Here is a 25,510-nt window from a genome sequence, read left to right as displayed (position 1 = left end):
GGCTGTTTCTGCACAGCCCCGCAGCAGCCATCGCCTCTGGGGTTAATCACCATCCTCCAGATTCACACCGAGATGATCACCTTCAAGCATGCTCCAACAGGGACAGCCAGTCCCTGCTGCACACAGGCACCCGGTGGGATGTGTCTGTCCCAGGACAGTATCAGAGCTAGGACTGGCACCTGGTGTTCCAGCCACAACTCACAATTTACAGGGCAACAACACTCTCTGGGGCTGCAGGAACCACGGTTTGCCTAAACCCAGCTCGGTCCCTGCCCAAGTCCAGGATCAGAGCTCATTATGGCACCATCAGGTTGGGTCTTCCCCCTAAATCGAGCTCCGCCGGAGTGGCTGGCAAGAAGTGGCTGTTTGTTTGGTGTTTCTAAATGAGTGTTAAAAGCTGCTCCGGCATGTTTGATTCCTCCTACTCTGCGGGAAAGCTGACAAGGGCCACACGTTTGGGGAGAAATAAGCCCAGGAATGAAATTACATCGTTGGCCACCCAGCGCAGGGAGGTCACAGCTAAACAAGGTGCGCAGGAGAAGGGAGCGGACGAGGAGAGCAGGAGCTGCTCCAGCCTCTCCTTTCTCCCTTTCACCTCCAAACCCCTGGCCCTGACAAACACCGCTGCTTTCCTGCTAATTGGTTTCACAGGACACTTTTACATCAACAAGCAAATGGCTGCAGTGGGCTCACCCCCAGCGCCGGCAGCCACAGCAGGGCCAGGAGGTGCTGAGGCCAAGGGGTTCCCCCTTCCCGAGGAAAGGGATATTGCTCTGAGGGTCACAACCAGCATCAGGCAGGACCCCGAAGAGGTTTGGAAGGGGGTTGTCCCCACCACTGAGCAATAGGTAAGTGATTCTTCAATCCAAGGGTGAAGAATCAAGGTCATGTCCCAGCCCAGCCCCACCATCCACGAAGACAACAGCATCCCGGTGGGCTGGGCAGGAAGAAGGCTCTAACTCCTCCTGATATCACAGAGGACTCTTTTTCCCCCACCTCCCCGTGCTGCCCTCTCCGCACCAGGATGCTCTCTGGACCATTTCCAAGCCTGCCCACAAGCAGGGGTGCGGGACAGAGGCTGTGGGAAGCAGCACAACAGGCAGGCTGCTGGAGGAGCATCACACCAACAGCTGTGCACATCCACACCGACCACCAGCTCCCAGGGGGCTAAAGGAGCAGCACCAAGGTCAAGCCCACCTGCTAGCAGATCTGTTCCTGCTGCACCTGCCCTGACTGCAGAATTTCATAATGATTCAGGGTGGGAGAGCTGCTACCGAGGCTGGCCATCGTCAGCGGCTGGGAAGCTGCTGTGAGCGGCGGGGGTGTGTATGCCTGCAGCCCTGGCCATGCAAGCATGAGACCCGGGCGACCCGGGCATGACCTGGCCACTGTGGTCTCCACTCCCACCATCCCCAGGGGTCCAGCTTTGGGAAGTTCAGTCTGAGCATGGTGGGAAGCCATCAGGGATGGGGAGCCTGGTAGTCCCACACAGCAGATGTCCTTGTAGGGCTGCAAGCTCTGGGGCTCAACCCCACTCCCCCAGGAATGGATCCCTTCTCCTGCCAACACTCCACCGGCCCCACACAACTCTCTGCAGGCAGTATTTGTTGCATGCAGGGCTCTTTGCAGGCAGAGATATGCCCAGCTGGGGGGCACCCCCTGCTCCACACGCGGCTGCCACCCAGCACACTGCAGCACCGGTACCCTACAAGAGGCGTGGGGAAAAGGCACAACTCTCACTTCCAGCTTCCATCAGGTAAGACACTGAAACCCAAACAGATCAGACCCAGTGCTAAGACTCCAGTAATTAACACCAGCAAAGCCCAGCTAGCTGTGGATAAACAGAATGTATCCAGCAGAAATACCCCCCCAGTCCCTCCTGCACTTGGAGCCTGGCCCAACAGGCATGTGAACATTAATATACACAGTCTTATTAAGCGGAGGTCATAAAAGCTGTCAGGGAAGGGGGATGATGATGAACTACTGGCCCCAGAGAGCATGATGACATGAGGAGGAGCAACCTGCAGCCACAGCTTTCCTGGGATCCCAAAAGCCCAGTGCATAGGGGTGGTGGAGAGAGGATTTTAGCCTTGGAAATGAGAGTGACGACGAGATGCTCAGTCCTAAAAACTGACTAGAGATTTGGCTGCTGTGAGGTGCCACCAGCAAGCTCCATCCCCATCTCCATCGCCATCCCAGCCTCCCAGCACAGGGCACCACCGCGCATCCGTCCCCACGTACCTTGGTGATCTTGGGGTCAGTGCAGCGGCTGTTGCCGATGCTGGCATGCATCCAGCTGCTCTCGTAGGCCAGGCAGTGCTGCCGCAGCGAGCAGCGCCTCTCCAACACGCACCAGCCACACTCGAAGCGCGGGTCAGCCTTAAGGCACAGACCGCAGCTCTCCCGCAGGGCCGAACACTTGTACAGGTGGGCTGCAATGGCAGGAGGAGCACGGGGGTCAGCACAGCCCCCCCGGTCCGTGGGCACAGGGTTCTGGGGAGGACACCCATTCTTGCCCCCTCCCAGGGTAGGACAAACCCCATGGGCAGGAGGCACCAGCAGCCTGGACTCAACACAGGGGCAGAGCTTTTCTTGCAGAAAAGCCCCTTGTTTAGAAACCTGCCTGATTGATGCAGCTGGAGCATCGCTCCTTTCCCTAAGGCACTGGTGCAAACTGCGGTTGAGGTTGGGGAGAAGGGTGGGCTGGAGGCTGGGGGGGGGGGGCACCGGGCTTCTTTCCCACCCTGTTCCCATCCCTCACTCACCTTGGATGTTCTGGGGGTTGTCGATGACAAAGTTCCCATTCCAGACCACGGACAAGTTGACCGGCAGGTCACTGATGTCATTCCCTTCATAGAAATACTGCAGGAGGGAACAGAAGGAGGCAGAGCCCATTAACTAGTGAGGCAAAACGCGCTGGTGAGGGGCACAAAGAAGCATACAGCCTCATTATGTGGGTATCTCCCACCAGCCCCGAGGACAGGGACAGGGGCTTGGTCCAGACTTGCTGGCTAGGAACAGAGAGGTCTAACAGCCGTTGGTCAAAGCACTGGATACACCACATGCAAACCGGTACACAGAACTGGCAAAAAAAATAAATAAGCAGAATAGAGGGTTTCTAAATAGACCCAGAACCCATTAACCCAAAGGTCTGAAGCTGCTGCTGCTGGGAGAGGAGGAAGCAGATGGCATCTCTGCAGCACACACGCACCTCTCCCTGCCAGGCACCCGAGCCCTCCCCTATGTTCTCCCCGCTCCAGGGATGCTGAGTTGGATGTTTGAGATCACACTCATCACTAGCGAAGCTCAGGAAGGACAGGCTAGGCAAATGGCAGGAACAGATTTGGTAGAGCTGCCCCCGACACCCAGAGGGAGGATGTCCCCCATGGTCCCCTCGAGCCCCATCGTCCAAAACATAATGACATTAAGCTGTGGCCACATGGCCACCGATGGAACAGAGCCAGGCACCACCATGATGACATTCCAGCCCTTGGAAAGATCTTAAGAAAGCATCCCTCTCCTCCACACACCATCTCTGCACCAGACCCCCAGCTGCCCTGCTCCCAGCCCCGCACCATGCTCAGCCATCAGCCATACCCTACTCCAGGACCGGCACCACCACCCTGATGCCCCAAGCTCCCATGTAGGGTGGTGACACGAGGGGATCCCACCCCCAGCTCCAGGGGACCCCAAACTCAGGCCCCAGCACCTGCTGCTATCCAGACATACCCACCTCCGTCTCTCCTTCCAGCCTGGCTGATGCCTCCTCCCCACCCAAACCCCTCTCCCCTGCCTCGACACCGAGCCCCAGTCCCGGCAGCCCCATCAATATTCCCCGCACAGCCCCTGCACGCAGGCGGAGAGGTTTAATCGATACAGAGGCAGGAAGGCAGTTGGAACCGTCCCTGACAGCTAATGACCTCCTTCGGCAAGAGATTCTCCGCTCCTCGCCCGAGAAAATGACAGGCGTGTCAGAAGAGATTAAATGAATGATTCATGGGTTGCTGGAGTTTGTTAGGGAGCGGCGGCCGCGCCGGCAGCAGCTCACCCAGCTGTGGGCTGGCCGCAGCCCTGCCACTACCTCCAGCCAGCCTGAGCATCACCTTCCGCAGCCCCGGTGCTGTACCTGACAGAGGTGGCCTCAGCATCACCTCCACCACCGCCCCAGCTACGGCCCCACAGAGCACATCTGTCCCTGCCAGTGCCAGGCATCACTCCAGTAAGTCTCCTCTGCTCGACCCCCTCCACAGGAGCCAGGGACGCAGCCCACGAAGGAAGCCAGCATGCTCAGGTGGCTGTGGGAAGCAAGAGACCCGTGGGTCCTTCTCTCCTCACCATCAAAGCTGGTCCCTTCCATGCTGAGTCTCTCCTAACCAGGCATCACCATCAGCCACAGTCCAGCATCAGACACGGCACCAAAACGGGGCACACCCCCAATGTGAGACATGGCTACGGCAACGCACCCCTCCCTCAACCCTGCAAGGTGCAAATGAGAGGCCAAGCATGATCCTGGTCCTCGGACCTTCATAGCTTTTGGCTAGTGGTCTTATATCCAGGGGCCACCCCACTCAAAGGGTGGAGGACCCCAAAATGCAGCCCTCCCCAAGGAGGAAGGCTGCTGCTGACCAACCGCATGCAGCAACTGGAAGGCATAAGACATCCAACTGCAAACTCAATCCTTTCTTGAGCACCCAACAGCCCCACCACCCTCTCCCCTCTGCAGGAAGGAGCTTCATCACCCCCCTCACCACGCAGCCTCTCAGACACGGCATCTCTCGTGGTGTTTGCTCAGAGGACCTTCAGCCACAGCTCTACCACGTGCCATCTATAAACAGAGCCTCTCAGCAACATTCCCATCACCACGCCTGGGGAGACGGAGCCAGAACCAGTCTGAGAATCCAGATCTGTTCACCTTCCCCTACCTTACCCCCACCCAATGACACCTCCAGCAGGATCACGACGAGGAGCCAGCCAGACCTGCAGCAGCAAGCAGCGACCATCCCCTGGCAGCAGGAGAAAGCACGTGCCGGGGAGGGCGGTGGCAGTGCCGAAGCAGAATTTAGCTGTGACGAGCCACGTGGCAGCGTAAGTGAAATTGGCATTTTCAATTTGTACTCTGACATGTCTCATTTGGGGCCCTGGCATCTCGGGAAGGCATCCAGCCTGCAGCTGTCCAAAACACTTATTTGCATCTCTCTGCCCCGGCTGCTTTTGGAAATTAGTTCTTCTGGGAGGTGGGCTGGAGGAAGGAGAATGGGGGGAGAGGGAGGGAGAGCATTAACTCTTCATGTACCAGCCCTGAGACAGCAACAGGGCAATTGCACAAGTGATGGTGTCCCTCTGGAAAACAACACCGTGCTGAGGATGCTGAATTTGCCATGGTGTGGAGCTGAGGCAGACGGCAGGGAGCAGCCAGGAGCACAGGACTGTGCAGAGGGAAGCAGCAGGCAGGAGCAGGAGTCATCGCCCTGGCTGGCATTCACGGCATAGGACCACCAAGGGAACACAGATATCAATGAAAAACGTGTCCTCGGCATTTGCGTGCCCATCAGCAGCCTCTCACCTGCCCTGCAGAGACAGCCAGCGGGGTCCACAGCTTGGATGCGGTTACTGGTCCCTGTAGGATGCTGGAGCTGGAGTCATGGCTCAGCTGCATGGGGGCAGGAGCTGCAGCCACATGGGCTCAGGGCTCAGTCTTCTGGGACACTGAGATCCATCAGATCCCCCTCTAATTTTCAAAGAACCTCTTAGTTTGAAGGACATTTTTGAAAGGCCTCCTCGCAGCTGTTCTTGCCCCAGCACGGGCAGGAAGGTGCCCTCTCCCACCACAGGCATAGCCACAGCCGGGAAGGCAACAGCACCCAGCCCGCAGCAGCTGGGCACAGGAGCAGCCACTTTCCAGCCCTGAAGACCCCACAACCAGTGGGGATCAGGCAGGGGGATGCTTACCGACCTGTCCATCCCACGGGATCCAGACAAGAGCCCACAGGCAGCCAGCAGGTCCCATCACGCTGGCTCCTCCCTGCCTCTAGCTAACACAGCGCTAAACATCCATTAAACACTTAACTGCTACTAGCTTCCCTGTTAATCAATCGCTGTGGCTGGCAGCGACCTGGCAATCCTGCTATCAGGACACTTTTCGCTCTACGCAGGCGCCTGGGACCCCCCGGCTGTGCCAAAGGATGATGTGGCACGGCAGCTGCCCCAGGGCTGAGTTATGGGAAAGGGACTTTGGCTCTGGGAGCAAAAAATGACAGGCACAGCCCCAAGAGCAAACCAACAGCACCCAAAAGAGAAGCGTTCCAATGCAGCACAGTCCACAGAAGGGGATGGGAGAAAAGATGTCATCGAGTGAGTCAGCAACAGAGATGCAAGCCGCCTGGCTCCTTACCTAACCTGGCCAGCCCTTCTGTCCCTCCCTGGAAGAGCCTACGAGGCAAGCGTGGAACAGCTGACAGCCAACGGGCTAGCCCCACCGACCTGGACACAGCTATTCCCAGCAAGATCTCCTTCTGCAGGGATGTGGTTCAGGCAAGAGGACTCCTCGCTAAGCCTTTCTCAAGGCTCTTCACCAAAAAACTTATTTCAGGCATCTTCCCAAGTAAGAGCTGCTAACTTCATGTGCTTCGCACATCTCAGATTCTCACACCCGCTCTGTCCCCATGCTGGGACGCCCATCAGCCCAGCACACTGCGAGGGTGGTGGGTTCCACCTCCCCTGAAGGTCTCACATTTGGTTATAGCAAGCCCACTGCTTGCCCACCAGCTACCAGCAGCAGCGGGCACCGAGAGCCGCCCAGCTCCCCTTGGGGCAAGGGATTCAGCACTCCGAGAAAGTGCCTCCAGGGAGCCGCACTCCCAGGGGACAGAGGTGCAGCCAGCCATGGGGCACCCCAAATCTGGGGGCAGATCACACTCAGATGCGCTCTGGGATGCTCTTGCAAGCACTACGCCAGCTAGCCAAGGCACTAGCCCTTCCCAGCCCAGAAGAGGCAGGGCAGCCCCCCAGCCATCAAGGCATCCGTGCATCCTGCTCCAGCCACAACCTGCACAACCCAGCCCCAAGGAAGGCAGCAGAAGGGCTGCTCCTCTGCGAGCAAACCCACACATCCGAATTTCCCTTGCAACCCCCCTCCCTCCCACGTGCACCATCCCCCTGGGCTGCATTTCTGGAGGAGTGCTTGGGCTGCAGCTGTGTCCTATTTTTCTGTAGTTGATGACCTCAACTCCTTCCCCGCGCTACGGGGACGGCAGTAATGTACATCGCGTCTCGCCAGGGCTCAACTGCAATTCATCATTATTTTATCTGCTGGAATTTAATTGGATCCTATCAAACTCTCCTGATACTCCCTTTTCACTTTAAACACTGCTGCAGGAAAGATAAATGTAGGCACCGCTAGGACGGAGAGCACAGCTTTGTTGGTGAACGGTGCTGGGGTTGTGGGCTCCAATCCTGTTTCCCTCTCCATGGCTGGTTAATTAGAGATACATATACTGGAGGTGTGCGGCGCTCAGAACAGGGCATGTGTGTATGATTTATGTTCCTCTATAAATACACCCTAGGCCTAGTAAAATACCGTCATCCACACAACAGCACAACTTGACAGTAACGCTTGGCCTCTGATTCTGGATCCCCTTTTGCTCTTTTTACATAAATCTCCTTTCCTCCCCCATCACACACAAGCTTCCCTGCCTGGATTCCTCCTGCCTGAAATTCAGCAGGGTGTAAGTGAAAACCCAAGACCCTGGGAATATGGTAGAGCAACACCCAGGCTCCACTGCAGTTAAAAAAAAAAAAAAAAAAGAAAAAAGAAAGAAAAAACAAAAAACAAACAGAAAATGTAAATCTACCAGGTCTTGCCTGCCTTCCCACCATGCACACCTTGGGCTGGGTACCCCAGCCTCAGCATCTGCACTGGGTACCACTCATGAGCCCACCTCAGCACTTTGTCACGGGAACAAGCTGCTCCTGGATGAACATCCCAACCTGAGCCTGGCCGGAGGGCACCAACCTCCAGAGCCACAGCCCTGGGCAGGGCGGGCTGTCCCTGCCAGGGGCATCGGCCAGCAAGGAGCCGAAAAGGAGCCAAGGGAGGTGACACAGCTGCTCCTCTCCACACAGGGCTTTGGTTAAAAGGAAAGGGAAATAATTGAGGCGTGAGGATTAATTTAAAGTGCTGAGATGACAAACTCAAATGCTTATGGAAAGGAGATCAGGGGTTCTTCCTATTTTTACATTTAAAGGGAAAGAGCAGCTCTAGGGCTATTTCAGCCTTAAGAGGAATATTCTGGAGAGAAAAAGCCAAACCCTTGGCAACAAGAAACACCTGTAGCCATTTTGCCAAGGCCAGGACTAAATCACATGAAGCCCAATGTTACAAGCAGTAGTGCAGACTCGGGACTGTGGTATTTTCCAACCGCAAAATTATTTAATTTTTGCAGCAATCAGAAGGGTGAGCCCTGTTAAGGGATGGTAGATGGGAAAGAACAGGCAAAGGCAGGGATGCTTGCAAAATGAAACTCAGTGGCATTACCTGCACACATTAAGACAGGTGACCATTTCTCCATCCTCTGCTGCAAGAAGCAAGCCTGGAAATGTCCACTTCCAGAAGATTAAAAGTAACCAAGTAACAAAAAAAGAAAAATATAGTTCATTGGCAAAGAATTTGATTTTCTTAGTTAGGCTTCTCTTTCCTTTTTGTTTCTTTACAGTGCATGTGGAAAACCTTTAGGATTGCCTTCCCTTCGAAGAGCAGAAAGAGACCAAAGTGAAGAGGCAGAAAAGGGTTTTCTTCTGCGTGGTTTTTGCCCTGGTATGCATGGGGAACTCAGGGAATTCCCTTGAGTTTCCTGAAGATCTATTGGGTGTCTCAAATGATGTTTATAGTCGACACTCAAACCTTAATGAATGGACTGCTGAATATTTAACCAAAATGTCCTTTCTTCAGAGTGCTAACAAGTCATTGGAGTTTGACAAGCACTAAAACTAAACAAAAGACAAAGAGTTTTAAGCGAGTTTGACTTATTATCCCTTCCATTCACCCGGGATTCAGGAAAGCATCCCTAATTCCACAGAGTAATTAACCTCTTGTTCAGATCCCATTGAACTCCTGGAAACAAAGTGTGCTTAAATGCCTTTCTGAGGAGAGGACATCCATTCCTCACTTGCTGGCTGGGAGGATGTCATCCTTCCCCTATTTTTTAGTTCCCCAGCGTCCTCCACACCAGCCAAGACCCAAAATCCTAACCCAAAGGATGAATCGCAATGGAAGAACTTGGTGGGTCATGGGTGGGTGGCTGTGCAGGAGCCTGAAGTGCTGTCAACCAGCCAGATGGACTGAAAAAAAAAAAAAAGACAGGGAGGAGACAAGCATCCCAGAAGTGTGAATCTGAATCCTCCACACCATAAAGCAGCCTGGCTAAATGCCCTCAAACGTTAAAGCAGGCAAGCAGACCCTGAAAGCCAGACAGATTCTTTCAAGCCAAAATTCTCTTCTTCCGTCTGTGAAGCCACCCTGTGCCTGAAAGCCACGTCTCCTGCCTGAGACCATGGCCCCATGCTCCCCTGCCATGCAGCCCGCAACACCTCCCATGTGCTCTCTGACCAATTTGCTTTGCTTTCACGGCACCCCTGGCAATTTTCAGGTCCAATATCCACCACTGTCAGTGCAGGAGAAGGCACCAGTCACCTCAGCTCTGCATGGGGACCACAGGGTGGGCAGGCACACCTCAAACTGTCTTATCCCTTTGGAGAAGAGCTGCAGAGATCGTGCAACTCATAACACCAGTGCTGGCAGCCACGGCACCCCTTGGAGCTAAATTGCATGCTAAAGAATTGGGCAAGAGGGAGCTGCCAGCTCCGCCAGCTGCAGGCAGAGGAGAGCTGGCAGGAGGCTGGGCTGGCCAAGGGGCCCTGGCCAGGCAGGGGCTCACAAGGTGTCCCCACAAAGCTGGGGACCAGCAAATCACCACAAGGGCTGAAGGTCTGCAAGCCAATATCCACTTCCCCCACAGAGTTCCCGTGTCCCAGGCAGACAGTTTTGGCTCCTGGGTGCTAACGCAGCTCTACGCCCGGCCAGGCTGGGCTCTCTCTTTGGGACAAAGAGCTGCATTTCTTCCATACTCTGCACCAGGGCAATGGTTCCTCCAGCCTGTTGCCAGCCGCAGGTGCTCTGGTAGGCATGGACATGTTGCAGAACAGCCCTCAGACAACCAAGCAGGTACCTGGTGTAACCAACCTTCTGCTGGGACAAGAGTGGCTCAGCTAAACCCCCCCCCCAAAAAAAAAACCCTCCCACTTGACTGTGATGGAGACAGAGCAGCCAGCCTTCACTACCAGCAGCAACAAGACCCCAGCAAAGGGAACCCACCACTACTGTGACATCTCTTCACACGCACATCCATCGTGTTCCCTTCAAAGCACAAACTCCCAGCTGTGCAAGCAATGGGCAAGACTGGGTCCAGGGGCAGATCTGCATGGCAAAGCCCAGGCGAGGGTCACAATCAACACCAGGGACCAGTAGCCAAGCCAGTTCCACTGGGCAAGGGACTCCACCTGGCTTCTTTTCTTCCCCAAACACAGCAGCAAGATGACAAACCTTTGCTCAAGTTGCCTCGCTAATGGCTTCTTGCAGCAGAGCCTTGCAGACACCGCTCTGGTCCTGCTGCTCCCTGGCGCTCGCGCTTTGTGCCACTGCCTGGATTCACCTCCAGGCCAAGCACAGACCCACCAACAACATTTCCAGCCAGCAACTCAGGATGGGGAGCAGTTCTGCTCCTCACAAACTGCGTGGCACCGAGGAAGAGCCCCAGCAGCACGGCATCCCCCTGGCACTGCCACCCAGGGCAGGAGGCAGAGGCTCGGGATGCTCCTCCTGCCCAAAGGCTTCACAGCCCCGAGAGCGCAGGGGGAGGGAGGGAGCCAGGCTCATCTTCAATGGCCTCTAAATGTCACTCGTGCCACCAAAGGACAAGGGAGCTGGGATCAGCACTGGTGTTAGGCTGCAAATGAGCTTTCACAGTATGAGTGATGGAAAACAAATTTTAAAAGGATTAAATGGGAGGGAGAAGGGAGGGGCCAGCTGCAAGCAGATGAGGGCAGGTCGGTGCAGAGCCCAGCGGGGCAGTCGAGATGCTGAGCAAAGCCGAGATGCTGAGCAAAGCCGGCTCCTGGGGGGGCTATTAACACCCTGGGGGTGTTTGCTCGTGGGCTTGGTGGTCCCTGCACAGGATGGCTGCAAAGCAAGGGGCACACACAGAGCTCACCGAGGGGCCACAGAACACCCTCTCTCTTTGGTATAAGGCAACTGGAGAGGGCAGAGCAGGCAGAGCTGCCTGCAGGAGACAGCTTAAGTGACAGAGCTGCAGGGAGCAGGGACTGAGAGGCAGGGAGCGACACACCAGCAGGGCCAGGATGGAGGGCAGGCAGGCAGGGGGACGAGGTAGCTGCCGGTCACAGCTGGGGACAGACAGGGGCTGCAGGAGAGGCAGGGAAGCACTTGTGGAGCTGGCAGGCATGGCAGCACACGGGGGAGCGTGTGCGCAGCAGGACACGGAAAAGGTGTTAGCTCAATCCCACCTGTAAAGTGGGATAGCTTGGTGTCAAGGGGAAGCAAGAGCAGGCAGAGAGAACGGGGAGGCAAGGCTCCGGCACGTCTGGGCCAGCTGGCTCCATCCCAGGCACCTTTCTTCAGCTTTCCAAAGCCAATTTCCTTGGAAGTGCTCCTAAAGCCTGGCGGCACTGGCGTTGATCCTACCCAGAACAACCCTGAGCAGCTGCCTTCCCCTGCACCTGGGGGAAGTACAGGGGGGAGCCCACCTCACACCCCACAAGCAGCACAAATCCCCGTTACCTGTCTGTGGGAGAACAAACCCAACCATGCAACAAGCCGGGAAAGTCCCGGGCCAGGGCAGGAACGAGCAGCCCACAAACAAAGCCCGTGCCGAGGCAAGCTGTGCACTCACCGAGGTGTTCTGGCACTGGATGCTGGTGCTGTTGAAGCGCAGGGCAGTGACACGGGTGGTGCTGCCGGGGATGTGGAAGATGCACTCGTAGTTGCGCTGGCCGGACTGCGGCTGGGGCAGGTTCTTGGCCGTCAGGGTGATGGGTTTCACCACACCCACAGGGATGTAGATCTGGGTGGAAGGCAGGATCTGGGGGCAGTCCTGCAAGGGGAACAAGGGGCAGCCGATGAGAGGGGAATACCACACAGCCTCCCTCAGCACCCCCACAACATCCCTCGGCTGCAGCCCAGGCACCACTGAGTGCAGACAATATCACCCTGAACACACACTTGGGTAAATCCTTATGTGCAGCAAACCCCAAACCAGCATCCTGTGGCTGCTCTGACCAAAGACCTGAAGACAGCAAAGGAGCACAGAGGAATCTGGTGGCAGGGCAGCGGGGTGTTTTCCAGAGCTCGCGTTGATCCAGACAGAGGATTCAGCTATGGGACCGGTAACCTGGCGCTGCGACAGCAGCACACACTCGAGCAAAATGATTCCTAGCGAGATGGGCTTTAATGTCATCATTGCAGTCAGTAGGTTTCAGAGTTAACACCCGCTGGGCTGCACGTTGTCAGGCTACCCTCTCAGCCCTCCTGTTCCCCTGGCAGCCCCCTTCCCTCTTCCTTCATGAATGGACAGAAAAGCCTTTTCCCCCTTTGACACTGCAACGTGTTTCTGCAGTGTTGCAGAAAACCTGCTCTGCAGTGAATTTTGCTGCTGCCACTTCTACCTGCAGCCAGCTCAAAGCAGCATCACCCCAACCAGCCCTCCTGCAGTCTGCCCAGAAGTCAGCACCCCTGGCCAGGGGATGCTGGTGAGTCCAAGCCAGGGAGGAAAGCAAGGGCAAGGGGCTCAGCACCACCCTGCCAGCCCCCCGCGCTCCCCGGGGAAGGAGCCATCAGGAGGGCGAAGCACTCAACTTTTAATAGCCACGAGCTCCCAGCTGCTCTGGGGGAGCTGGTGAGCCTTGTGCGCAAAGCACGGGGGAGCAGGAGGGAGCAGAAAATAAATGAGCTCAGGCAGCAAAACAGCCCTGTGGCCCCGGTGGGTGCCACTTCAGCAACAACAGCCTGATGCAATCCCACATTGGCTTTGCCGAGCCGAGCGGAGGTCTCGCACCTACGGCAGCGACTCCTGGAAGCATCGGCTTGAAATAACGTCAAGAAGGAATAACATGTGCTAAAACGAGCTGCTCCGAAAACAGGAACGGCAGCAGCAGCAGTGCCAGGAGTGGACGCAGCCGCCCCGCTGCTCTCACAAGGCCACAGCGTAGCTGTGGGGGCAGCTCTCGCCCCAAGGCCACCAGCAGCCGTGCGTGGCCAGCTGCCTCCTGCCACCCTGCGCAGCACCAGCCATGATCTCAGGATTAATCTAACCTTCAAACAATCCAGCGAAATGAAAAAGAAATTGTTTCATTTAGCAAATATTTACAGAAAAACCCAATCTGTTTTATGCTTTGAAGTTTCCTGATCTTCACAAGCATTTATTGCCCAAAAGCACAATTTTTAAGAAAGGAAGCTACTTAGCCCTAAAACATGCTAAACAACATGAAAGCAGAGAGGAAGAGCGGTGCCAGCCCCAACCAGGAGATGGTGATGGGGCTGGGACTGCCCAGGGACCCTCGGCGCTGCTCTGCCACCTCCCTGCTCCGTGGCACGGCTGCCCCTCTGCAAAGGGGGCTTTCAGTCGTCCCCCCTTTCAGAATGAGCTGGAGGCTCCCAGCAGGGAGGCCCCAGACACCCGCTGCCAGCTATAATGAGTGGTCCCCGCCGCTGCACGGCGATTGCTCCCCACCAGCTCCCAGCTCTGAAGTGCTGACGGAGGGAGAAGTCCCCACCTGCTTGATCCCCTTCCACGCTGCGGGGGGACTCCGCGGGTGGCACACGCCTTCCCCATAGGGCACACACACTCAGCAAGGATTAGCTCCCAGCTCGCTCTCCGACACCTCCGCCTCCTCGTTTTTCTATAATTATTGCAGCCAGCGGGTAAGTCCATGCCGCCATAGCTGGGCTCAACACGGATGCTCGCAAGAGCGGTGCCCGGGGAGCGTGGTGGGCACGTGTATCCCCTTCCCCACATGTGCCCCTCTCCCCGCACACGCAGGCAGGCCGGCTCGTTTTGCTGACTCGCAGTTTCAGCCGAGTCCCCCGCGACGTCACATGCTCCGCATCTGCCGGCAGAAGTGTCTCATCCAGCAAAAATGTCAGCCTGCGCCCAAACAGGAAGCACCTGGTGCTGGTGGGCGCCCAGGGTGCCCGGAGGGGTGGGGGCACTGGGACAACTCATTTCCCCTACGAGCAATTCCAATCGCTGACAAAACTCGTCCCAGAAACTGCCCAGCATTTACATCCCTCGGGAATGCTCTGCACAGCCCACAGGGCTCCCTGTCCTGCTGAAAACAGCCCCCCCAGCAGAGCCCCAGCTCCCAGGAGCAGAGAGCTACGAAGGCATGGGATAAGCAGAAAAGCTAGACCCCAACATCTCACAACTCAGATTTTCTCCATTAAAACTGTTTTTCTAGCTGGGCGAGAATATGACAAGTGTACAGGATTGCGTGGAGAGGTAAGAGCTTTAAGTCACGCCACAAACGCTGCTGTTTGGGTTTCTCTGGCAGCTCCCAGCTCCAGCTGCAAGGCTGTGCCATCAGCAGAGATGGGGATGAAGGCAGACTGGGGCTGGGCTCGACCCAGGCGTTGAGGCTCCCTCACAAAGTCCTCAGCCATTCCCACTGGTGGGGAGTGAAGAACAAACACAAGCTGAACCTGCTTGGACTGGAAGAACACACGCAGTCTCCCCAGGCCAGGAGCCTTTTACCCTCCGCAGCAGCTCGGTGCTGGCAGGGACCGCCGCAGGAGAGCAGCTTTGTGGGGAGTCCATCACTGATCACCCCACAGCCACAGCTGGGCACCACAAACGGGGAAAAGCGAAGAGTAGCCCGTGCTGCTTCATCACCCCTTCCCCAGCCCTGAACCCTGAAACAAGCCACAGAGGAGGGCTATCTCCGGAGCCCAGGCTTCAAAGCAGCCAGCGGGCAGGGACATCCTTCCTGCTGCCGCCATTCCCAGGCACATTTACGTGAGTGGTGGTTCCTGTCCTGCCACCCCCAGAAATAGAGGCAAACATCCCCGGCATGCCCAGGACAGAGTGCTGTGGGTCACTCTTTGTGTTCTCCTACAAAACAGCTGCTTTCCCACCCAGGAAACTGCGGTGAGCCACCCGTGGGAACCGGCAGAGACAAGAGTTAAGCACGGCTGTTACCCCTGTCCCTGCCTCTCCTGACCAGTGCCCCCCGCACACCAGGCAAAGCAGACAGACCAAATGCTCCTTAAAATAACCCTCCACGTTAAACATCCTCCCACAGAGGGGACGGGGCTGGGATGTCTGCCAGTAACTTGTGCAGTGGTGCCATGGCCTGGCACCGAGTCCCCCGACCCTGCAGGAGTCCGGGACCAGCCAGGGATGGGGATGGGATGGCTCAGGACATGCAGCCCACAGCAGCGGCCGGTCTGCGGTTATCTTGCCATCCCTGCCAGGAACTGCTGAGCCCACATCGACGTGCAAACAGGCTGAGCCAGGCACTCCAAACCTCAAGCGAGGCACCGCTCCAGGTCCCAGTGTGGCCGAAAGGGCTGTGGGGGGACACCCTGCCCCTTTCTCAGGACCAACACGAGCTCCCAAGCAGCTGGTCCACAGGAGAGCTGCATGCACCCCAAAGACAACACCCCTGGGGGGTAAAGCTTCTGGGTTTGCCTGGCAGGGAACGGGGAAGAGCCCAGCAGCCTCCCCGTGCCCTCTACGAGGGGAAGGGGCAGAGGAGAAGCAACGGGCTCCGGCGGTCTGGACACCGTATCGCATTTGCAGAAACAACGCCAGGGCTGGCTGGAAGCGCAACCTCAAGAGCAGGCTTCTGGGATGTCTGGGACAGGCCAGCCCCTCACCGGGTTTCTTCAGGGTACAAGCCAGGAGAAAACAGCTTTTGCTGATCTTCTCATGTTACCAGATCCCCCTGGTGTGGGGCCACCAGGCTGACCTTGTTCTGGCCCGTGCCAGACCCGCTCGAGCGCCCACGAGCACGGTGCAACCCCCTTGCATTCAGACGATACCCTCAGGGAGGTGAGCGACAGTGCCAGAGCCTGGAGTTTTGCACTGGTGGACGGCAGTTCGGTGCAAAGCACTGGTGGATGGCCGTTCAGTGGACGGCAGGGTGCAAAGCCACAGCCACGCCACCCGAGAGGCTGGCAGAGGGGCCACGGCACAGCCCGGGCAGCTGCGTGCTGGGCAGTGGGGGCAGGAGGAGACCGTTTGTCACAGTCCCATTCCCAGCACTCACCTGCTGCCACGCAGACATGGCAAGCACCAGCCCTGCGTGCAACCAAGGGATGGCTGGGCGTTCCCAGCTCTCCCAATGTGCTTGGCTGCGAAGCAGCTTCACTCAGCTCCACGCTTGGAATAAGGATGATGACAAGAGCCCAGCATGGCCCCGTGCAGGGACATCGCCATCTTCTACAAGTCCCTCTGCTCCTACAGTCCTTGGAGGCTCTGAACTGGGCAGCACCCAAGGATCTGACCCACTGCGGGTTTGCAAAGCTCAAGTATTTCCCCATAGACACAGCAGCTTCCCTGGGAAAGGCAGCAGGACCAGGCGCTTTGGCTTTCCACAGGGATGTGGTGGGTTGACCTTGGCTGGACACCAGATGCCCACCGAGCCAGCTTGGTGGGCGTCCAGCGTTCAGCCCAGGTTGAGCCACCCAAGGGAAGCAGGGAAGCCACACAGGGCTCAGCCCCAGTGCATGGGAAGATGCTCCTCCATCCGTCCCATCTCGGGCACAAAAGCAATGCTGCTGGTGGCTGGGCAATGACGGAGTAGTGGCCCAGCCCTCTCATCCTCTTCTGTGAGAGAGCTCTTCAAGTGATGAGACAGGCAGAGGGGGAGGAAGGGGGGAAAATTAACTGGGGTGTCTCCACCACAGAGGAATTTGTCTGACTCTGTGTGTGCTCCTAGTCCAGCACAGAAGCAGGGGGGGCACAGGGAGGACAGGAGCCCTGACCTAGAAGGACATCCACAAGCCCACAGGTCCTCACTGAAGATGAGGGCAGACCTCAGAAGACACAAATTACAGGGGACAGAGACTGACTCGGAGACACCGCTCCTCCCACGTGGGGTGATGCAGAGGCAGGCTTCCTCTCAGCGCCAGCCAGGACAGCAAAGATCTTAGGAGACATCTCAGTTGCTTGCCTTCACACATGGTCTGTGAAGCAGAGACAAGCCCTTGTTGTTCACCTCTGCTCCTGGGGACTGGTCCTGGCCTGGGAGGCTGCAGGGACATGAGCTCTGCTGGAGCTCAGAGACCAAACTTTATCTGAGATGATCTGGGCAAACACTTTCTCCAGGACAACATCTATTTGAACCGTTCCTGTCAGGACAGCATATGGCTTTTGCTCCCAGCAGCAACCAGCAGGCAGCAGGACCCTTAAAGTTCAACCAGAGCTTCATTCCAGGACAGGGACAGAGGAGAAACACTCTCTCCCAAAACTCTCCCTTCGGGACCCGAGTCAGCATTTACTGTCGAGCCAGCCGTTGCTCACCAGACCTCCAGACCCAGCCCAAGCAGCCAGTCATGCCACCACAGGTTGGGGATGCCAGGGCCTCCTGCAAGCACCATCCCAGTGACAGGTTTCCCCAGCGGGTGGCACAGATGCTGTGCAGGATGAACCCCCGCAAAAGAACATGTTTCTTGGCAAAGCATTCGAGATGAAGAAGGCATGAGGTATAGCAAAACTGTTTGTTTTACGGATTTCAACCTTTCCCTCTCCGAAAACAAGTTGTTCTGCAATGACAGTTCAAGCTTGCTCCCTTCAAAAACATCAGAGAAAAATGTTTTAGCGTCTCTGCCTTTGTTTTTCCTTTCATTCAGCCTAAAGGGCTCTCGGCTGCACCCAGCAGCCTCTCCACAGCGACACAGCCTCTCCGCACCAGCACACGGTCCCAGCAGTGCTTCACACCCCTCCCTCACTGCTTCCCAGGGAGCTCCAGCACCCCAGGCAAAGTGATGGGAAATGCTTCCCAAAGTGGTTTGCCCTCTTCAAACCCTTCCCCACAGGGCAGGGGACTGCGACAGGACCAGGACAGGAGAGGGGAGCTGGCTCACATCACCCTACCTCGGAAAGCTTGACGCGTCCCTCCAGGAAGGAGCAGTCAGCGGCGTTGTGGGTGCAGATGTGGCGGTACTTGCACCAGTGGCAGGGGAAGGAGCCGTTCACACAGGACAGGCAGCTGCAGAGAGAGAGAAGCGGGCAGTGTTAGGGCACGGTGAGGCCGGGGTCCACTGGAGCACTTCTTGGCATGCTTCAGCAGGGCAGCAGCTGTGGGCGATCCCCCACCTCTGTATGGGATGGACCCCCAGTGTGGGACAAGGGCTGTGCACCAGCAGGTTGGGGGGTGAGATGCCTGCACACCCCAGACCCACAGGGTTTGCCCATGGCAGGGTGAGGGGAAAGGGTCCTTCCAGCGCCGCAGGGCTTGTGCCCCAGCCGGAGCGGCCACGCTCCCCCCTCCGCTTGGCAAGCTGACCTGGTTCCTGGGCAGGGGCCGAGCTCCAGACTTTGGGAGCTTTATTTGGGTTCGCTGAAAGGCAATTTTAGCAAGAGGCAGCAGAACAAGGGCTCTGCACCGCGGGGGAACAGGGGAGAAAGGGCCAGATTAATGCACGCTCATTGAGAGGAAAATTACAACTGGCGAAAGGTTGGGTCAGATTAACATTTCGGGACTGTAGCGCCTTTCAGTCGCTCACAATAGATTGTGTGTGACCCCCTCCCTCGGCCCCCCTCATCCTCAGCCCTCCACAGCCGCGCGTGCGTGCGTGTGTGTGCTTCCACCCCCCTCCCTCCAGCCCAAGACGTTTCCGTCTCTCTCCCCAGCCTCCTCTCGGGGCTCTTTGTGCGGTGGGATCACCCATGTCCCCCTCTCCTGGGGGATGCATTCAGGCACCTGGCAATGCTGGGAGCCCCACGCTCTGCTCTGCACCCCTCTGACCAAAGAAACCAGCCCCAGGGACGCAATGCCTCTCCCCCACGCAGGAAGGGATGTACAGAGTCCCCTCCTTGTGCAACCATTCACACGTTTGCTAGCCCTGCCAAAAGCGCGTCCTCCCAGCTCCGCGAGGCATCCCTGTTTGCAAGCACCGGGATCCTGCAGAGCCCCAGAGCCAGAGAGGAGCTTCTGGGGCTCTCACCCCTGTGCAGCTGGAAGGGGCTGAGCCCTCCCTGCCGCGCTGTCCCAGGGCAGCATTAATGCGGTGAGCCTTCACAGGGTGGGTCCGCACCAGGCATGTCCCCTGCAGCCCAAGCTGCCCTCCCAAGGAGAAGATGGGAGAGCTGCTGAGGCATAAGCTTGAAGGCAAGAAAAATAATCAGACTGGCTTAGGAAAGAAAAAAAAAAAAAAAAAAAAAAAAGAGAGAAGAAAAAAAGCAGCAGCACCATTTTTCGCTCTAGAAGGCTCATACCTGCTCTCACTGATCCGAGCATGAACAGGATCGGGCCCAAAGCAATTATATTTAAACAAAGGCAGGCTCTTCCCCTGAACACAGCTCTGGCAGGAGGCAGGCAGCCCCTCTTCAGCCTGATCCCGCTCCTAAATCACAGCTCCCTCTCTGCCTCTACCTCCCGGGAAACAGTGGGGAAGACACGGCATCACCACACCAGGGAGCAGAAAGAAAACCTTCCTGGGGCGGGTGATCCTCGGGTGGCAGGGCCTGGCATGCCAAATCTCTTTCCTTCCAAGCAGACTTGTCACTTCGGAGGTGTGGGGACAGCACATGAGGGAGCTGCAGTGGCAGGCAGTGCAGGGTGCAATCGCACACCTGGGGCTTCGCAGGGCCACCACCCCCTGCCCACCCTGGGCTTTCACACACCATTACATATAGAGCAAGAGCTTCCCACATCCATGTGCACACACTAAGGAAATATTTAATTAAGCTGCTTGCAAAGGGGGCTGGAAGTCATTTCCATGTTTCGCTCACATTTTCACTTCCAAATGAACAGCCCTTTTAGCTTTACCCACAAATATGCTAATTGAGATGCTCCTTATGCAAATATATGCAATTTTATTTCAGCTGCAGAGATACAACTTAAAAGCAGAGCCATAGCCTCCTATCTCTGGTTGCTTTGATGGAGGGAGGTGCAGAGGGTGGGGGGAGCTGGGGACACAGGATGCTCCTGCCCTCCCCCTAAAGGCTCAAGCAGTGACTGGTGGGCAGGCAAATCCAAGACATGGGGGCTGCAGGGCAGCGAAAGCACAGGTTAATCCTCATGGAAGTAGAGCAACCAACCAAGAGGTCATGTAAGAGAGGAGTGTGGTCCAAGCAGTCACAAGCCACCTGCCAGGGCATAACCACTAACCCTCCCTGAAATCAGTCCTCTGCAAAGGAGAGATTTTCCAGCTACCAGGTCTTGCAGGGTCTGCAAAACCACCCCCCGGTCCCCTGTCCACCACCCTCGTGAGGCACCTCAACAGAGTCAGGTGAAGCACCCGGCGCAGCCCTGCCCTGGGTGCCTGGCTCCCAGCACTGCAGCTCCGCTCCGCTGTTCTTCAGGGCCAAAGCCACATCTTGGCTGTCTTGGGACCCTCCTCACCTGAGGGTTTACTTGCCATTCAACTGCTACAGGCCCCAGCTGGTCTCCTGATCTTCACTTGCCAAAGGATCTAAAGCATCTCTTGTTATCCTCTACATATGCCTCAAGGTGTGTGGTTTCCCCCCTCCTACTTCAGCCCTCCCAGCTGCTTCTAACTTAACCGACCCATTTCTAAAGCCCATCCTCAGAGATGGTTTTCACACTCTCCCTTCTGCCGAGGATCTCCATCTGCCACAAAGACATCAAACACTGCCATAAGAGCTGCCACACGTCTTGCTCCACAGCATCGCTGCTGCATTTAGAGCCTGTCCAGGTCAGCACCCTCCAGCTAGCCAAAGGCTCTGCGAAGTGGCCAGCAAGTCAGCACCCAGGTGCCAGCAACACGGTGAAACCCTGTTTCCAGCCTGCCTCGGGGTCCTGCCAGCTTCGGCATGTCTGTTGGACTGCCCCAGCTCCCTGCGAGGCTGCCCAAGCCCCAGGGCAGGAGCCGAGGCAGGGCACCCCGGGGCTCCCCGGCTCCAGGCTGGGCAGTGTGGCCGGAGCCGTACCCCCGGTATGTCCCGTGTGTCGCTGCTGTCTGTTCCTGGCACAGGAGCAGGTTGCTCGGCAGCATGATGCCATCTGTGCCGTCTCTCTCCTTCCCACGGTCAGGCACTCTTCCCTCATCACTTCTTGCCTAAGAGGCTTTCATCACTCCTGATAATTAGAGGGAGGCTCTCCTTCATGTGTTGAAGTCCCCCCCTTCCCCAAAGCGTGCTGGGAGTGTAAGAAGCTCAGCCAGGCAGAACACCGATGCTAGGGGTACAGCGCAGACATGGATCCACAGCTTGCTCCCCATCTGCCTCCTCTTCCTCAGCCCTGCCAGGTGGAGACAAAGCCCAGGCTGGGCAGGGGGAAGGGGGTCAGACCCACCAGCAGTGCCCCCCTTGCCTCCTAGTGTCCTCATGCAAGAGGTACCAACCTCAGAGCTACATTTCAGGATCACTCTGTGCAAAGTGCCCCATCCCAAAACAAGTGCAGGCTCCCTGTCAGCGTGCAACCTCCCCCAGAAAGAGCAGGCAGCCCTGTAGGCACCTCTGCGTGACCCACGGCAAAGCCAGAGCCTCCCCACAGCCTCCACACTTGCCCCCAGCTCACTACACAACTGGGTCAAGACCTCCCAGCGCTGCTCCCCTCCACCTTCATAACCCATCCCAAATGCTAAGGCCGTGCTAGGGAAACACCTGACATGGCTGCAGAAAAGCAGCAGTGCAGAGAGAGCAGCAGGACAGCAAAGGAGCATCTCAGAGCTGGGTTCATCTCCAGGGTGTGGGCAGGACCACAAGCATCACTGCAGGACAAGCCCAGACCCAGGCATGGCTTCGGGGACCGGCTCCTCACTGGGCATGTGGGCAGCTCTGCAGAAGGCACCTCTGACCGCACAGCAGGGTCGCAGCTGTCTCCACACCTGATCTGAAGCGATGCTGCAGCTGAAGGGAAGCACTGGAAGCCAGTGGCACCAGATCCAGGCTCCTCACTCACTCTCCCTCCCACGCTCCCAGCCCCAAGCATGCCATGTGCCCAAAGGCGCCCAGAGCTCTTCACTGCACTGAGAAGAAGGGAAGGCAGAAAACAAAACCTGCATCCACAGGGGTGAGATAAGCCTGAGCAGCAAACACGAGAACAGGGGTGTGAGCTTTGCACATGCGCACGTGTGCACACACACACCCACCCCCCGGCACTGAGGCTATTTCCATGGAGCAGCGTGTTCCTGGAGGAAGGACACAGAGCAAAGGGCAGGAGGAGGGACGGGGGCAAGTTGAACAGCACCGAGAGCAGAGCAGGGGAGGTCCATTGAGAAGGGAAATTATAAACATGGTGCTGATAAAAACAGCATCTGCGCAGGCACAGCACAGCCCGCCTGCGACCCTCGGCTGCTCCTCAGACCTCCTCTTGGCAGGAGGCAGCATCCTTAGCGAATACTCAGCTCCAGCACAGCCTGCATCTGGAGCAGCAGCTGTCGGGGTGAGGGGCTGAACTGCAGTGCTTTGGGCTTCTCTGCCCCAGGGAGAGGGGGAAATCCTGAAGAGCAGTGGCAGCAGATGGACAGTGCCCCCAGGGCCCCACACGGACCTACAGGCAGCGCTGCCCTCCCTGACCGGTGCTGCAGACCCAAAGCCAGGAGAGGCACAAGGTGGGAGATCAGCTCTTGCCTCCTTTCATCCCTGCCCATCTCAGTTTGTTTCTGCCCTTCCTTTTACATCAGCCTGATGCTTTTCCATCCCTGCTGGGTTTTGCCAAGGGCCTCACTCACAGGGTAGGGGCTCGGCATGCAGACTCGCTGCAGGGTGGTCCAGAGCATCCACCATCATGCTGGCTGGAGGATGCAGATTCAGGCCCTGGTTTTTAAGTTAATTCACTTGAAACACCTTCAGCTGTCTCCCCTCACTGAAACACACCACCAGGCTGTACCAGCCTTCCTCTTCACAACAAATGTGACATAAACCAGGTTATCCCGAGCAGTCTCTGGAGCCATTCTACAGGATTTTCCACCTGCCCCAACCCAGGAATACACAGGGATCTGTTACCGCCTCACAGCTCAGCTGTGCTAACTCAGATACACTCACTCAACTGCTTGCAGCCATCTGTCCATGCCTTGGAAAATCAAGCATCTGTAAGCATCTGGAAACAAGCAGTGCTGGGCCAGCAGAGAAGCAGCCACACCGTGTGCAGGCAGCTCGGCAGTGCGGGCAGCCAGAAAGCTGCAGCCAGGAGGCCCAGTGGCATGAGGACTGGCATCACCCCATGGGTGCCAACAGATGCCTTGGCCACCAAAGCAGCCCAGCCCTGCCCTCCCAGCACAGCCCCACGGCTCCCAGCTCCCAGGACATACATTAAAATCCCATTTACTTAATGGAAGCTTATAGGGAAAGTCTGATGTACGGCACAGGGCCATGGCAGTCACGTCTCTCCAGCCAGGAGGAGTGAGAGCCACTTGGCATGTCTGCCCTTTGCTCCAGCCTCAGAGAAATTCAGCACCCTGCAGCTGATGGGACCTGGGTGCCACAACCATCACTGCAGGGAGGCACAACCACAAGGCTGGGTAGCTGTATGACCACCTCCCGAATAGGGGAGGCAGCACGGGCACGCACCAGCACAGGCTTCCAGACTGCTCAGATCCCCTCGGCATCAGACCCACTGACATGTGATTTTCCCCCTCCCCCTGTGCCACCGCTTGAATTTATTTTCCACATTGCAATGGCTGGTCATGCTGGCGTGGAGCCTGGCGGTGTGCTGGGCACACTGGTGCTCAAAAAACCAGCACCTATACAAAACCTACCCATAGCATCGAAGGAAGTGCCGAAGGCTCTCATCTTCTTCCCCATCCCCCTCCACTTGCCAGCCCCCTCCCCGCAGCCACACTCTCTGAAAAGCCAAACCACAACAGGATTTACACAGCAGAGTTTCCAGAGGAGAAACCCAGAGAGCAAACATAGAAAATAGTGGGAAGAAGTACATCTTGGTGTTCCCTAGAATTGCTCACTGGCTTTCCAGGAGGATTCCCCACTCGCCCACCTTGCCGGCAAGTGCAGGCTCTGCCTCAGGCAGGCAGGGAGCCTGGTGTTATGTCTTTGTCTTGAAAGGGGACTCATTTCCCCGTGAACGCTTTGAAGAGCGAGTTTAACGCTGACAAAGACGACCTCAACATCTGCCTGTGCAAGCACTGGACATGGGCTGTTTCATTAGACTGTCAAAGGCGCTGAGCAGTCTTTAAACACCTATGCTTAATCAGCGCCCCATAAGAAACCCCCAAGGGAACCCAGCCTGGTCCCTACCATGGGGTTCTCCATCCCATCCTCCACTGCAGGAACCAGAGCCTGTCCCCAGAAACTGCAGGCAAGCCTGCGTGAGCAGCCCTGCTCCCCTGCCGTGGGCTGGCAGTGACCCTCAGCCACCCACATCCCCCTTTGCAAGGGACCCATTTTGCTGCATCAGCCTCCAGCTTTCCACTCGCCCACTCAATGCACCTCTCAGCTCAGCCAGAAACATCTCCTGCGTGACGTGCAAGCCATCAGGAGCAAGACGCACAAAAGATGCCAGTGCCTGGAAACACCAGCCTGAACCCCACAGGAGCCCTGAGGTTACAGAGGTGTGGCACATCAAGCTGGGAACCCCAGAAGCTTGCCAGGTGACTCTGCTGGAGCAAGGAATGGAGCCCCAGAGAGGGTGTGAGTCGCAGACCAGGGCTCTCGGGGACCTCAATGGAGAAGTACCCCAGAGACCAGTGATGCTGGGCTGTGATGGGGACAGTCCCGTCTCATCAGCTGACACTATAAAGCCCTGCAATAATAGACAGGACAGCAACGGGGCTCTACCTGGAAGGCACCCCCTTGGCCTGGGCCATCACAAGCCAAATGTACAAGCAGCACAACCTCCTCTGTACCCCTCCTTCCCTGCAGAAGAAGGGATTGGATGTATCTTCCCCCTTCTGCAATCCCTCCCTGGACCAGGCTGGTTCCAGCAGTCCTTGAAAATGCACAGGAAGAAAAGTTTTGCAAGGTAGCGAGGAACAAGAGAGCCGGGATGCTCACACAGTGGCAGGATCAGCCCCACAGCCTGCAAAAGGGCTTTAGCAGCATGTTTTGCTGATGCCTTCCCAGATGTCTGCTGAAAATAAGAAGGGTCAGACTCTCCCCGGTGTACGCAGTGGAGCTGTGCTGGCTTCCCTGGAGCTACCCTATCTGACACCAGCGAAGAGCTGCCTTGTAATCCTCCCATTTCTCCACAGCCATCTGAAAAATCTCGCCTAAACATTCTGTCCTCAGCTGAGAAATGATTTGACACACAGGCCTCTGGCTTCCAACCTAAGCAAAGCCGCCCAAATAGAAAAGGT

General features: G+C 56.9%; 1 protein-coding gene across 3 annotated transcripts in view; it reads right to left on the bottom strand.

The window, feature by feature from the left end:
- Positions 1-25,510, bottom strand: part of PLXNA1 (plexin A1) — a 123,396-nt gene that overhangs the window by 35,456 nt on the left and 62,430 nt on the right. For all 3 annotated transcript variants that reach the window (XM_080384903.1, XM_080384905.1, XM_080384904.1), the window contains 4 exons: positions 18,165-18,279; positions 11,964-12,164; positions 2,766-2,862; positions 2,242-2,432 (listed from right to left, as the gene is read on the bottom strand). In XM_080384903.1, the coding sequence (XP_080241029.1) occupies positions 2,242-2,432; positions 2,766-2,862; positions 11,964-12,164; positions 18,165-18,279 (604 nt within the window). The remainder of the gene's footprint in view (positions 1-2,241; positions 2,433-2,765; positions 2,863-11,963; positions 12,165-18,164; positions 18,280-25,510) is intronic.

This window comes from Falco punctatus (genome assembly GCF_963210335.1).
Source record: "Falco punctatus genome assembly, chromosome: 4".
Classification (NCBI taxonomy): domain Eukaryota; kingdom Metazoa; phylum Chordata; class Aves; order Falconiformes; family Falconidae; genus Falco; species Falco punctatus.
This window is presented reverse-complemented; position numbering and strand designations above follow the sequence as displayed.